Here is a 15,489-nt window from a genome sequence, read left to right on the forward strand (position 1 = left end):
AGCCAGCAGCATACATTACCTGCTTGGCGCTGCGTCTGCTTGTGAGGCTCCCGGCTCCCATCAGTCCCCTCAGCCAGTGAGTGCATGGCAGCACTGATTGGCTGAGCGGGACAGACGGGAGTCTCACATGCAGCCACGGCACTGAGCAGGTAATGTATGCTGTGGGCTCTGGGTGGCAGAGGGTTAAAAGGGGGCGCGTTACATACTTACAGCAGAATGAAAATTCCGCTGCGCATATGTAACCCATTGAACTTCATAGTACAAGGATTTGCAACAGATTTCGTTGCAAATTTACAGCGTGAAAACTGCTGCGAATCCGGTGTGTGTGTGTCAAGGCACCCTTAACAAGACATGAGCAAAGTTTTGAAAAATTTGTTTCGACATTTACACAATTGTTTGGCGTTAAATGTGCGAATATGAAGCGTACCTTAACGAACTGCACTAAAACAGATAAACAATCGTTTAGCTATTTTGGCGCATTTTGGGTGCACAAGTTATGTGTCTGCACTTTCCCGGCTTCCTCTTCCTTGTCCCCGTGCCTCCAGGCTGCTTAGCCAATTACTAACTGAGACGAGACAGTGCCACAGCCAGTGATTGGCTGAGTGGACTGTCACTCTGGAGGTGCCGAAACATGGAAGAGGACAGGTGAGCATATAATTTTTTTCCTTTTTTTTTATAAACTTTTAAAATTAAGCATGCAAAAATAAGCTTTGTCAAGAAAGCATTTTTACAAATTTCATAGCTTTCCTCACCCCTACTTTTAACCCTAATGGCAGATTTCCTTGAGCGGAGAGTGACAGAAGCAGAGGTGCGCGAGCCATAGAGACACTGGGTGAACCAGAGACAGGTGGGATTCCGTGGTGGAGAGTTCCGCTGCTTTTTCTCCGTGTGAACTGGCCCTAAAAAACATTTTTTCTGGACATACAGATATTGCTGAAGATATCGCTGATATGGTAGGGGAGCAGCATAGGAGATCTATTTGGTGCAGCTTGGAGCTATACTAGCATGATCAGTTGATATTAGAGATGAGTGAACCGGGTTCGGGTTCAAATCCATCCAAACCCGAACGATCGCATTTGATTAGTGGCGGCTGCTAAACTTGGATAAAGCTCTAAGGTTGTCTGGAAAACATGGATACAGCCAATGACTATATCCATGTTTTCCACATAGCCTTACGGCTTTATCCAACTTCAGCAGCCATCGCTAATCAAATGCCGAGTTCGGGTTCGGATGGACTCGAGCATGCTCAAGGTTCGCTCATCTCTAGTTGATATGTTTTGTGTGTGTGAGGAAACCCACGCAAACATGAAGAGAACAAAAAAAATCTTTGCACTTGGTGGGATTTGAACCCAGGACCCCAGCACTACAAGGCTATAGTGCTACCCACTGAGCCACTGTGCTGCCTTGTTAGAAAAACAATTAAACTACAAAGTATTTGAAAATGGTGCCAAGGATTAAGGTACAAAATTTACCTTCATCCTCCATGTAAAATAGGATCTATAGATGATTCTAACCTGCTTATAGTTTCCCTTTAAGGTTGTGAAAGGACATATGTTCTTAGCTAAAGAGTTGATAGAAAAAGCTAAATGGATCCTAAGGGCATGATCACATGGCAGATTTGTATGCTGCTGATTCTGTGCAGGTTTTGGATATAGCTTAGAGCCCAATTAAATGAAGCTAACCCAAGTCAAGTGGGAAAGGATGAGGAGGTGGGTTGCTTGAAACGATCACAGTGTTCGCTCTAGCACTGTTCGCTCTGACTGGTGAAACACCGATTGCTGTGCAGAGGGTGCCCCAGTGATTGTATTTGGACAACCTCCCTCCGGGTACTGTATATACGAATATACAGTACACAGGGAAAATGGAACCCCGCTCTGTATAGTGCTGTGCACCAGTGATTGAGCAGAACAGGAAATCGGGAACTGCAGGGTTAAGACAACCTTGTTACTGACACAAATGTTGGTGGCAGCAGAGAGAGCTGTGTCGACCCTTACTGCTGCCAGTCGCCGAAAGTCTATATGTTAATAAAAGAAATACAAATGTATTTTAATAAAGTTATATTACAAAGTGATATAACTTTATTAAAGCAATGTATTAGCAAAAAAAGCTAAATTTCTCCAGAGTACACCTTTAAGCCTACCAAAGACAGATGTACAGTGGAGCTAAACTAGATCTGGCCATTTGTGAGTTTATTGACACATTAAAGCACCATAGTCTAATAAATGTGTGTTATATGTTATGTTAACCTTGTGCATATAACACATTATATGTAGTTAGCTTTTACTAGTAGTAGTCTAGTCTTTGTATCCAATACAAACCAATAACAGTGTTTCTTTCACTGAAAACTAAAGGAATAAATCTGATAATACTGGAGTCATTCATTATAAAATAATATATTACTATTCTTTCCTAAAACTATATTACATAAATATTGAATTATTTTCCTACACTAAAAAAATGTCTGCATCTGTTAAGTTTCTCTCTGGTCCCCATTTAATATGGAAAAGTTCTAATAAATGAATATTACACCTCTTTAGCTTGATTTTGCAATTATATTCTCAGTATAACACACACAGGAGGCTTCTAGAGTAGGTAAACCTTGCCAATGTATAAATGCTCTCTATAAGCCTGACCCAGACATGGACAGAATATCTAGTAGAAAGTTCAGGGGGATCCGCATATTTTATTGGAAAAGCTCAAAAGGTTCCTTTGTGTTCATTACAGACCCCATTTTCACTGACATCTGTTATACCATTTTAACGCTGAGTTAAACTGTTTGTATTCACACTGCAGGTCAAGTCATAAAAATATGTTCACAGACCCTTAGCTCCTTAGCAAAGATAATACAACTCCTTACAGGAAATTTCATTTAAATTTATTCAAATTATGTGTACACTAAAATGAATTTGGTGTGAGTTACCAAAACTGCAAGGAGAAAGTTCATCATCAGCCGACATCAACCAGATTCCTGTCCTCATTTGGAGAATAAAAGCTGAAAAACTGATTTGTTGCTATAGGTATACTGTATTATGTATGGAAGGAGACAATAAAATGCTTGAAAAAAAATAAATTTTAATAAAAAAAAATTATATTTTAATCCAAAGCATGACAGTTAGTGATAAATGAATTGATTCAAGACAAAAGATTTAGATTTGTTCTAATAACAAAAAATTAAAAATAATATTCTTTTCAAAAACAGGAGTCCATGCTTCTGTACTAACTGAGCAGCCAGGCATATGCTGCATGCAATCTGGCTCTTCTGCCCCTCACAGCTGTAGGCTGGGTTCACATTACGTATATTTTAGTCAGTATTGTGGTCCTCATATTGCAACCAAAACCAGGAGTGGATTAAAAACACAGAAAGGCTCTGTCCACACAATGTTGAAATTGAGTGGATGGCCGCCATATAACAGTAAATAACTGCCATTATTTCAATATAACAGCTATTGTTTTAAAATAACAGCAAATATTTGCCATTAAATGGCGGCCATCCACTCAATTTCAACATTGTGTGAACAGAGCCTTTCTGTGTTCTCAATCCACTCCTGGTTTTGGTTGCAATATGAGGACCACAATACTGACTGAAATATACATAGTGTGAACCCAGCCGTACAGTGTAAAAGTACAGACCCAGGGATTATCCAATGGGGTAGGGACTCTTGTTATTTTGAAAGGAATCCCTGCTCCTGCACAGCAAGCAGCAATGGGCTGTGTATCAGGGCTTTTGACAGGAATCCCTGCTCCTGCACAGCAAGCAGCAAAGTGCTTTTGCCTGGGCACAGAATATAGGTGGTACATATGAAAATCTAATATTTAATCACAGTTGTAATCCAGACATTTCTTTCTTAAATATGTTTTATTTATTAAAAGTGGATACAGGGCCAGGGACAAAAAGTACATTGTGGTGCCTTGTATAGCTGATATTGTCACAAGCTCTCCATTTGGGCTCAAGGGCCTATTTGCTTGCTAATTTAATTATTAATGTTGCAGAGCATGTAAAAAGGGTCATCATTGATCAAGATCTGGGTTTTTATGTGGCATAGCAGTCATAAGTGAAGCTTCTAAGCTATGTATGGTCTTGAATATATTTTTTTGTGGCAATTTTATAAAAACGTGTGTGAATTAGTGGTATTTATGTAGCTCTGTTATTTAGAAGAACTATTCAAACAGGACATATTAAAAAAAAGGTCTCCATTACGGTACGTTTACACGTACCGGATCCGCAGCGGATCCCTGCCCAGTAAGCCCTATGGGCAAACAAACTCGCAGCCCGCCCCGTTAGCCCCCCAGGCCGCCGGAGCCTATACTTCACCTGGTCCCCACTCTGGCTTGCTTCAGGGCTCCCAGGACCTCCTGTTCGGCCAATCAGTGCGCTGCCCCACCGCAGCACACTGATTGGCTGAGCGGGACGTGAAGACACCAGGAGCCCCGAAGCAAGCTGGAGTGGGGACCAGGTGAAGTATAGGCTCTGGAGGCTGGGGGGTAAACGGGGCAGGCTGCGGACAAACTCGCAGTGGGATGTACACTACCGTTCAAAAGTTTGGGGTCACCCAAACAATTTTGTGTTTTCCATGAAAAGTCACACTTATTCACCACCATACGTTGTGAAATGAATAGAAAATAGAGTCAAGACATTGACAAGGTTAGAAATAATGATTTGTATTTGAAATAACATTGTTTTGACATCAAACTTTGCTTTCATCAAAGAATCCTCCTTTGCAGCAATTACAGCATTGCACACCTTTGGCATTCTAGCTATTAATCTGTTAAAGTAAGCTGGAGAAATTGCACCCCACGCTTCTAGAAGCAGCTCCCACAAGTTGGATTGGTTGGATGGGCACTTCTGGCGTACCATATGGTCAAGCTGCTCCCACAACAGCTCAATGGGGTTCAGATCTCGTGACTGCGCTAGCCTCTCCATTACCGAATACCAGCTGCCTGCTTCTGCTGTAAATAGTTCTTGCACAATTTGGAGGTGTGTTTAGGGTCATTGTCCTGTTGTAGGATGAAATTGGCTCCAATCAAACGCTGTCCACTGGGTATAACATGGCGTTGCAAAATTGAGTGATTCCTTCCTTATTCAGAATCTCTTTTACCCTGTACAAATCTCCCACCTTACCAGCACCAAAGCAACCCCAGACCATCACATTACCTCCACCATGCTTAACAGATGGCGTCAGGCATTCTTCCAGCATCTTTTCATTTGTTCTGCGTCTCACAAACGTTCTTCTTTGTGATCCAAACATCTCAAACTTGGATTCATCCGTCCACAACACTTTTTTCCAGTCTTCCTCTGTCCAATGTCTGTGTTCTTTTGCCCATCTTAATCTTTTTCTTTTATTGGCCAGTCTCAGATATGGCTTTTTCTTTGCCACTCTGCCCTGAAGGCCAAAATCCCACAGCCGCCTCTTCACTGTAGATGTTGACACTGGTGTTTTGCAGGTACTATTTAATGAAGATGCCAGTTTGGGACCTGTGAGGCGTCTGTTTCTAAAACTAGAGACTCTAATGTACTTATCTTCTTGCTAAGTTGTGCAACGCGGCCTCCCACTTCTTTTTTTACTCTGGATAGAGCCTGTTTGTGCTGTCCTCTGAAGGGAGTAGTACACACCGTTGTGGGAAATCTTCAATTTCTTAGCAATTTTTCACATGGAATAGCCTTCATTTCTAAGAACAAGAATAGACGGTCGAGTTTCATATGAAAGTTCTCTTTCTCTGGCCATTTTGAGCGTTTAATTGACCCCACAAATGTGATGCTCCAAAAAACAATCTCCTTAAAGGAAGGTCAGTTTTGTAGCTTCTGTAACGAGCTAGACTGTTTTCAGATGTGTGAACATGATTGCACAAGGGTTTTCTAATCATCAATTAGCCTTCTGAGCCAATGAGCAAACACATTGTACCATTAGAACACTGGAGTGATAGTTGCTGGAAATGGGCCTCTATACACCTATGTAGATATTGCCCCAAAAACCAGACATTTGCAGCTTGAATAGTCATTTACCACATCAGCAATGTATAGAGTGTATTTGTTTAAAGCAGGGGTCTCAAACTCGCGGCCCTCCAGCTGTTACAAAACTACAATTCCCATCATGCCTGGGACAGCCAAAGCTTCCCAGGAATGATGGGAATTGTAGTTTTGCAACAGCTGGAGGGCCGCGAGTTTGAGACCCATGGTTTAAAGGTAGAACTAGTTTAAAGTTATCTTCATCGAAAAGTACAGTGCTTTTCCTTCAAAAATAAGGACATTTCAATGTGACCCCAAACTTTGTAACGGTAGTATACATCCTGCTGCGAGTTTGTCTGTCCATAGGGTTTACTGGGCAGGGATCCGCAGTGGATCTCGCTGTCAATACGCAGTGAGAAATCCGCTGTGGATCCGGTAGGTGTGAACGTACCCTTAAGGAGGTTGCCTTCCAGAATCCCCTGGGTGTATTTGCTTATTTATCAAAAAAGTAAACTTTACCTAGAAAACCATATATAATTTCATCACTAATTAGTTTGCATACCAAAAACACTTACATTTTTCCCATCACTAGTACATCATAATGCATAATTTCTGACTGACAATTTGGGTGCTGCTTTCATAAGGAATATCATTTACAAGTTATTCCGGCACTGTACGGAATTATCACACATTTCTGCATAAGCATTTAAGACTCATACAAAATTCATGAGAATTATGAGACATTGTAATCACTGGTTCTATTATCCATAGTGCAAATATCAAGCTCAAACATTTACTTCCTTCCTGACTTTCACTATAATTGGACACATTAAAATGAATTCTCTGGCAACCTCACCTCTCAGCATGTCTACCTTTCTAACACATTCTGCATATGTAACTTCATGACTGATACACTGTAAAGTTACAATTTAAACATATTCTCTATTACAATGTCTACAAATTTCTGGTAAAGGTGGGTGACAACTATTATCAGCAATAATACAATTGCCATAAGGGTACAATTTACAGCTTACCATAGAAGCATTGAAATGTCATGCTGGAAGTCCATGGCCCATCTAGTGTGCCCTTATATTATTCTTACTTACTACCTATTACTTACTGTGGATATATCTACACATCTGCCTGAAGTTTGTTCCCAGCATCTACTACTCGTTGAGTAAAGTAATATTTTCTAATTTTTCGCATTGCTTTTGATCTAGTAACCTCAGATTGTGTCCCCTTGTTCTTGTGTTCAGTTTTTTTATTAAAAGCATTTTCCTCCTTGGCACTTGTGACAGTGACCAGGAGAGGTGTGTGACCCACCCCCGGCAACTGCGTTTGAGGTAAAAGGGGTAACCCAAGTGTAAGGTGTGGGTGCAGGTGCATCGATACAAAAATAGAGCAATAGAGTCCAATGGCTTAACCAGGGTAACTTTCTTTACTGGAAGAACGTCAGTGCAATACAATACAGTAGTGGTGTTAACTTTAAGAGCAGGTGCAGGTGACAGAGGAAGAGAAGACTAGAGGTTGAGGTAGCTTGAGGAGTATGGGAACCGTCATGGGGGTCTTGTCCAAGAAGTAGTGTACTCTACAGGGATGAGGTTTAGTAGAAGTAGTGAAGAGAAGAATACCTGTACTCATGTGTAGATAGTGTGCTATCTGACTGCCCTCTGCCCAACAAGTTCAGCAATTGCCAGGTTGGATAGTACAAGCCACAGGCCTTTACAACTGGGTGTAGAACACTTTCCGAGATTTCCCAGAAGAGCTGTGCATCGTCAGTAGGACCTAGCTGTAGTTACTGCCCTCAGAATAGTGGAGAGGGGTTCCAGGTGTGGAGACAGTTTCCTCAGAGGACGGTTACCCCTCCTTATTGCTGTGTCTTAGTCCCTCTACACCAACTGGCAAAAGACAGAAGACCTCACACCAGGAACTGACCCCCCTTGTATAGGAGAAACTAAGCCTCACAGTGATTGGTGGGGTTGTGGAAGAGAGGAGAGAGAAGAAGTGTAATAGGTTGGAAAGTGAGAGTAAGGTACCTGGACATGTGACATGTGAGAGTTAACCCATTACCTTTAGCTGTGCTCAAGAGAAAGACACATACAGTACAATAGGGGTGACACCTAGTGGGGAAATGAAAATTAGCACCTTCATACCCTCTAGTGTAATACCTGACAGAGGCACTTTACCCAGATGGTAAAAAGAGTGCCTAAAGGTACATATTATACATAAAATGCAATATGCCTACAGATACATGTTATACATAAAATGCCATATGCTCCTGGGTGTAAATAAAAGCATTCAAAAGGGGCCTAGATGTATTACTGGAGTGTAATAATATTACAGGTTATATTCACTAGACTCTGTAGAAGATTTGTTGACTCAGAATTTATTGTGATTTCAGATTTGGAGTCAGGGAGGCGCCATGCCTCAATTGCAGGACTTTACTAGGACCTGTCCTTTTCATGTCTTTTTTTTTTTCTTTTTTTTCCAGCACAGATCACTGCCTATGGATATGCAAAAATTGTAGATGTGTGAATAGGCACATAGAAACCTAAATAGGCCCTACATTTGTAAAGTAGGTAATTGTGGATCCGCAATTACAGACACATTTTGTGGACGTATGAATGAGGCTTAAGATTTATCCCCTATTCATAGTGCTATACTCAGCTGTCTTTGTCAGTAAATGGAGTGCAGTACACATTTTTGAGTGCTGCTTCATTCAGACAAGATGTTTGGGATTCTTTAGACTTCACTGGGTCTGTGCGGTGGGACATAGTTCTACTAGTTGAAAGTTGGAATTAGTTGAAATTTGTAAGAATGCAGTAAAACTATAAACCTAATGTATTTTAGGCATATTGTTGTTGATACGTTTGTATATGATCAGCCATTTATTGTGTCTGAACAAGATTTACTAACTTTACTAAGAGAAAAAAACATTTCTACTTTTACACAAATATGTCAGTCCTTGGTCATAGAGTATGAACTTGAAAACCCTTAAAGAAGTTTCCATGGCTACATAGCAGTAACAGAGGAAATGGAAGGTTTCTGTCATCTTATATTTTCTATACTACCATAATACTATATAATTGTTTCATGTGATTTAGAAATGATCCAGTTACATGAAAAAATGCCTTATTAATTTTACATGCTGTTTAATTCATTTAACAGTAAATAACGTTTTCCTAGAACAGTAATGCACTATGCAGACCAAATCTCCTAGGGACCCTCACTATGTTCTTGACACATGTTAATAAGACATTTCTCAGCATTCACTCGTTGTTTATCTACAACCAGGATATTACAGTCCCAAATCAGTTTTGTCAAAACAAATTTAAGCCCTTAACACATCTTCTAGGATTCTATGGACCTGCCTGTCTGTTGACTAGTGAGCTGATCCAGGAAATATACCAGATGTTCTTAACGTTATTTGTTCCTGTGTCCAAGACAGTATCCAACAAAAACGAGATTGTTACAACTGTTCATAGTAGCTGCCCCATTGACTCCTCAGCACTGACAGCTTCTTAGCAATGAGCAGAACACGAGAATGCTTTCCACAAAATACAGCCACAAATGAGCACCGATCAGCAAGATCAGCTCTTGCTTCCAGAGCCTTCACAAGGCACAATTATTTGAGCAGCTAGGTGGCACAAACGTTCATTGTATTATTTGTGCAGCCATTTAAAAACATTTCTATCAGTTGGAGATCTCCTGTTTACACTACTACAAACTACTAGATGCACCAGAGTGGCACCAAGGAGAAAGGTAAGAGACATACCTTCCTCCTCAGTGTCTCCTATGCAATAGGGACATATTAGCAGGTTAGATTAATCTAACTTGCTGATAGTTCCCCTTTAACTCTATTTATGCATCATTAAAATATAGCAGTATCATATTTGTATGAGATAAAGCAGTTGTGTATTCTTTTTATATAGCAATGGTTCCCTTCTATTTAAGTAACTAGATTAGATGTGATTATAGCATTACAATAGAACAAAAACACACAGCACTCACACATAAATATTGACTTTTCCCCAGAATGTGAGACATAGATATGAATACAATGGACTCACTACCGTCTGAGTGAAACAATCAAGAAAAAACACAAGGTGAGGTGCAGCGCATCCAAAAATATCCAGAACTTTATTAGAGACCCATAAAAGCACACTCACATAGAGCAGAAAGTCATAAAAACTTGTCTTTTATGACTTTCTGCTCTATGTGAATGTGCTTTTATGGATCTCCAATAAAGTGTTGCACATTTTTAAATTTGCTAAACCTCACTTTGTGATTTTCTTGAATAGCATCACAACCTATAGCTTTGGGCTTTTATTAGTTAAGACAATTGAAATTGTAAATATTCAACACCAGGACTGTCATTCAGTAGGTTAACTGAACGACCTGTGGCTCTACTATTAAAAGTAACAGAAAGTTAAGAATAACTAGGTAAAAGCTGGCCAAATAAAATAATTGTGTTTAACCTCTAGGGGGTTTGGTGTTTATGACGACATTATTACCAGCATCGGCACAACATTTTTTGTGATGCTCCAATGTTTGTGATCACTGGTGCTGGACCTCTCATGTGAGTCCATCACATAGTGACATTAAACTGTCAGCTATTAGCTGACATTTCACTGCGGCTCTCAGTGCCCATCTGTTTTGACAAGGAGCAACAGGAACCTGGACATTGTACATCCTGGTGCGGGAACCAACCTCCCACCAAGAAGTATAATGGTATGGCAAAGGGTAATACAATAGCTGCAAAGAATTTAAGGAGGGAATTTACTTCTGCACCTGTTTTAGGACATTTCCCACAATTTTGCATGGATTTTGGTCTGTAGGGACCTTTATTTAAAGTATTTTCCAGCAAAAATCTTTTTCTTTAAAATCAACTGGTGTCAGAAAGTTATATAGATACGTAATTTACCTTTATTACAAAATCACAAGTCTTCCCATACTTATTAGCTCCTATATGTCATGCAGGAAATGTTGTTTTATTTTCAGTCACAGTGCTCTCTGCTGACATCTCTGGCCGAGACAGGAACTGCCCAGAACAGGAGAGGTTTTCTATAAGGATTCCTATAGAAAACCTCTCCTGTGTCAGACTGAAAATAAAACAACATTTCCTGCATGAAGTATAGTAGCTAATAAATAGGGAAATACTTACTTTTTAATTACTTGTGTAATAGAAGTAAATTACAAATCTATAAAACTTTCTGACACCAGTTGTTTTGAAAAAAAAAAATCCCTGGATAACCCCTTTAAGCATCTGTGGCATTTTTGCAACATTTCAACCTGCACATTATATTTAGTTTTTTGCCTAACAAAAACTTGTGCAAGTTTACTCCGCTCAATGGCTGGCGTATAACCAACAAGACAAAAAAGCGCAGTAATAAATTTAAAAATTCTGTATGTCTTCCATGACAATATGATAAATTCTGCACATTTGAAATTGGTCTAAGGGAAAAAGTGCTAGTTATAAAAGGTGGGCAGGGAAATGTCGCCAATGACAAATTCTCCCCAAAGTTTTTTTTTTTCATTTTACTTCTAAAATGCCTCTAGTATTACTTAGTTCTAATGTTTGGCCTACAGAAACTGTATGTATCATGAAATGTTGTGACACACATTTTATTTCTATAATAAAGTTGGTAACAAATCTTGGCATAGGCAATTATTTCATACCTGCTTTGGTCGTCACTTTTAGAAGGTAGCCATCAAGGTCAATATGAAATTGTGGTGTTTCATATGGTAGTGAAATCCGTGTTCCATTCCACTTTACTGTAAGATGCTGATGAAGACTAATAGTGCTACCTCCCAATATTAGATCTACTGTCTTTGTCCATGAGAAAGAGTGTGTTCGCCGAGCATCATTTTTTACTAGCACTTCAAAAGATGAGGTAGAAGATGAACAGTCTTTGGTCAAGACATACTGGCAAGTTCCTTGAAAGTTGAATGTTCGTCCATCGAAGGTATTGTAGTGGGGATCTCCAAATACAGTACATACTCCCGGTTCTGCATTACATGTAAATCTAAATTAATTCAAGTGCATGCACACAGTAGGTGATGGCATACATGCCAATAATAATTTTCAATGATATCATATAAGGATCCAATAGTGAAAATAAGTTTAGCCTTTTTGATTACCAGTATTTTTAAAGGTAAAAAATATTGGAATGCTACTATTAAAATGGTTGTTCGATAGATGTGCCCAGGCTGTGGAAAATAACACATTGTACTCTCCTACATTATGCCATTCTTCACTGTTTCCCTTCTGAGTGTTGGTTCAGCACAAAACTCTGACCATCACCCAATAACAGCTCCAGAGTCCTGTTAAAATGAGTAAACTTTGACCATATGTTTGGCCATAGGCTGTATCCATGTTTTCCAGGACTCCCTAGGGCTGAATCCAAATTCAGCAACCACCGCTACTTAAATGTCACACACTTGGGTTCGAATGAACCTGAGGGTACTCAAAATTCAGTGTAGTGTCCTACGTCCAGTGATTGGCAGAGCTGCAGTATTTCGTACCGACCACAGTGAAATGGAGTGCAGTGACGACTAGGCACCAGGATAGCAGCGGTTGCGGTGGTGTGAGGTGAGTAAAGTGTGTTTGTGTTTTGTTTCGACAACTGGGCATATTTATCACAAAAAAACTGTTTTACTACACCACCGCTTTAAGGCAAAATGTACTATCTATGATCGTGTCAGGAGTAAAGTAAATAGAAGACCTCCTGTATGGAGGTAATGCCCCAACAATAATATATTATATTGGCCGAAGACACTGTTAAATGGTTCTAGAAATAAGTTAACACAATGCTCACTGTGTACTGCTCTTTATATAGCAAACAGGTATCTGCCCAGCAGGCATGTCAGTACTGTACAGAAAAGTGTAACCTGTGACACTCTCTTCTACAGTGGGACTCAGTAGGAAAAATATGAAGTGTAGATTTTCTGTAAGTCCGAGCACCAAGTTTTGCGAATTCTTAGTGCCCATGAAATCACGACCAGTAAAGCCTGTTTTAATAGAAACTTTGAAGATGTCGGCAGAAAAAGACCACTGGGTCTATCTAGTCTGCTCTTTTAGTATTTCCCTTATCTTAGAATAGATACTTCATTTTCCTGTGCATAAGACTACTTTTTAACCCAGGAAAATCTTCTCAAAAGTCAGGGGTTGTCTTATACGCTGGGTGCTGAAAAATTCCGAAACTGGACTGGAGAATCTGCAGTTGCCGCACACGGTGGGGGGAGCAAGAAAATGGCCACATCCCTGCCATCCGTATATAGGGCAAAGCGAGCTGCAGACATCCGGAGTATGGAAAAAGGAGATACGGTGTGTCGCTGTGCCCAGAAAGACACACCTCTTTCACCTATCTGTCCCGCCCTTCAGGGCCGTATTAACCAGAGGGCACATGGTGCACGTGCACCGGGCCCACTGGTTAAAGGGGCCCCCCCGAGCAGGCCGGCCGTTGCTATGTGTGACCAGTGCGGTCGCACAGGGCTCCAGCCACCAGCCTGTCAGGGGGGAGCGCCATGGATGGGTAATCTACTTACCCCTCCATGGCGCCCCCTGCAGGGCCCCCCCGTCCGCCGCTGCCCCCGCCCGCTGCTGCTGCGGTGCTTCAGCGCTTCAGCAGCAGGGATACTGACAGAGAGAGCCATTGGCTCCCTCCCTGTCAGTCACTCTTGTGGCCGCACTTCCTGCGGTCACAAGAGGCCGCACTCTCCCTCTAGCGCCCGACGTCACTGGAGCGTCGGCGCGAGGGTAAGGGGAGTGCAGCCTCTTGTGACCACAGGAAGTGCGGCCACAAGAGGGAAGAGAAGAGGAACGCGTGGACCCAGGTGAGTAAAAGTGTTTGTTTTTTTTCAATGTTATATGGGAGGGGGAGCGCATATGCTATTGGGGAACACAGGGGGCTATATACTATGGGGGAGCACAGGGGGCTATATACTATGGGGGAGCACAGGGGGCTATATACTATGGGGGAGCACAGGGGGCTATATACTATGGGGGAGCACAGGGGGCTATATACTATGGGGGAGCACAGGGGGCTATATACTATGGGGAAGCACAGGGGAGCTTTATACTACTGGGGAGCACAGGGGGCTATATACTATGGGGGAGCACAGGGGGCTATATACTATGGGGGAGCACAGGGGGCTATATACTATGGGGGAGCACAGGGGCTATATACTATGGGGGAGCACAGGGGAGCTATATACTATGGGGGAGCACAGGGGGCTATATACTATGGGGGAGCACAGGGGAGCTATATACTATGGGGGAGCACAGGGGGCTATATACTATGGGGGAGCACAGGGGCCTTTATACTATTGGGGAGCACAGGGGGCTATATACTATTTGGGGGCACAGGGGGGCTATATACAATTGGGGAGCATAGGGGAGCTATATACTATTGGGAAGCACAGGGGGCTATATACTATTGGGGAGCACAGGGGGCTATATACTATTGGGGAGCACAGGGTGGCTATATACTATTGGGGAGAGCACAGGGGGGCTATATACTATTGGGGGGAGAGCACAGGGGGGCTATATACTATTGTGGGAGAGCACAGGGGTGCTATATACTATTGTGGGAGAGCACAGGGGGGCTATATACTATTGTGGGAGAGCATAGGGGGGCTATATACTATTGTGGGAGAGCACAGGGGGCTATATACTATTGTGGGAGAGCATAAGGGGGTATATACTATTGTGGGAGAACACAGGGGGGCTATATACTACTGGGAAGAGTACACAGGGGGGCTATATACTAATGGGGGAGCGCACAGGAGGGCTGTATATAACTGGAGGAGCACATGAGGGTCTATGTACTACAGGGACACCTTAAAACTATGGAGACACAGAGGGATGTAACTATGTAGGGGTACAGAGGGGTGTAACTACTGTATAGGGGTACAAGGGACTTAACTACTGTATATGTTGGAGCCTAAAATATTTGTCTGGCAGATTCTGGAGAGAAGATTCACAGCCAGGAGAAGACTTCAAGGTGGCCCAGGCTGGATGGAGAGAAAAAGAAAAGGTGACAGACTCTGATCGGAGAAGACGCCCCTGGTGAGTCACTGTATGTAACTGCACTCTGTTATAGGGTTGTAGTGTTAGGGGTCATGATGTGGCGGTATTATGTAATGGTATCATTGGTGATATATTTCTGTTTTGTTTAGTGCAGTTTTTATGTAATATGTAATCACTGTATGGTGGAAATAGTGTTATAAGGTAACTACTGTATGTATTGGGGCTCTTGATACAGTGTGGGGGCAAATTCAGTACATTATACAATGTGCCGAAAGGGAAGGAGGGGCCAACTCTTGAGGGCTGTGCACTGGGCCCACCAATGTATTAAAACGGCCCTGCCGCCCTTGTATCCCATACCTTCTTCTCTACCTCTCAGATCTTGCTGCTGTCTGATGTTTTTTATTAATTTTTATTTGGTGTGCATAGAAAGAGGGGTAGTCTTATATGGTGAGTATATCCCAAACTCTATATTTTAAACTGGAAAAATTGGGGGTTGTCTTAAATATGTTTTTTC

The 15,489-nt window shown here is 41.6% G+C and overlaps 1 protein-coding gene across 1 annotated transcript in view; it reads right to left on the reverse strand.

Moving 5' to 3' along the window:
• The window catches only part of BMPER (BMP binding endothelial regulator), a 206,300-nt gene that overhangs the window by 63,150 nt on the left and 127,661 nt on the right, over window positions 1-15,489 (reverse strand). The window contains exon 12 of the mRNA XM_069958442.1: window positions 11,624-11,953. Coding sequence (XP_069814543.1) covers window positions 11,624-11,953 — 330 coding nt within the window. The remainder of the gene's footprint in view (window positions 1-11,623; window positions 11,954-15,489) is intronic.

Source organism: Dendropsophus ebraccatus, chromosome 2 (assembly GCF_027789765.1).
Source record: "Dendropsophus ebraccatus isolate aDenEbr1 chromosome 2, aDenEbr1.pat, whole genome shotgun sequence".
NCBI lineage: Eukaryota > Metazoa > Chordata > Amphibia > Anura > Hylidae > Dendropsophus > Dendropsophus ebraccatus.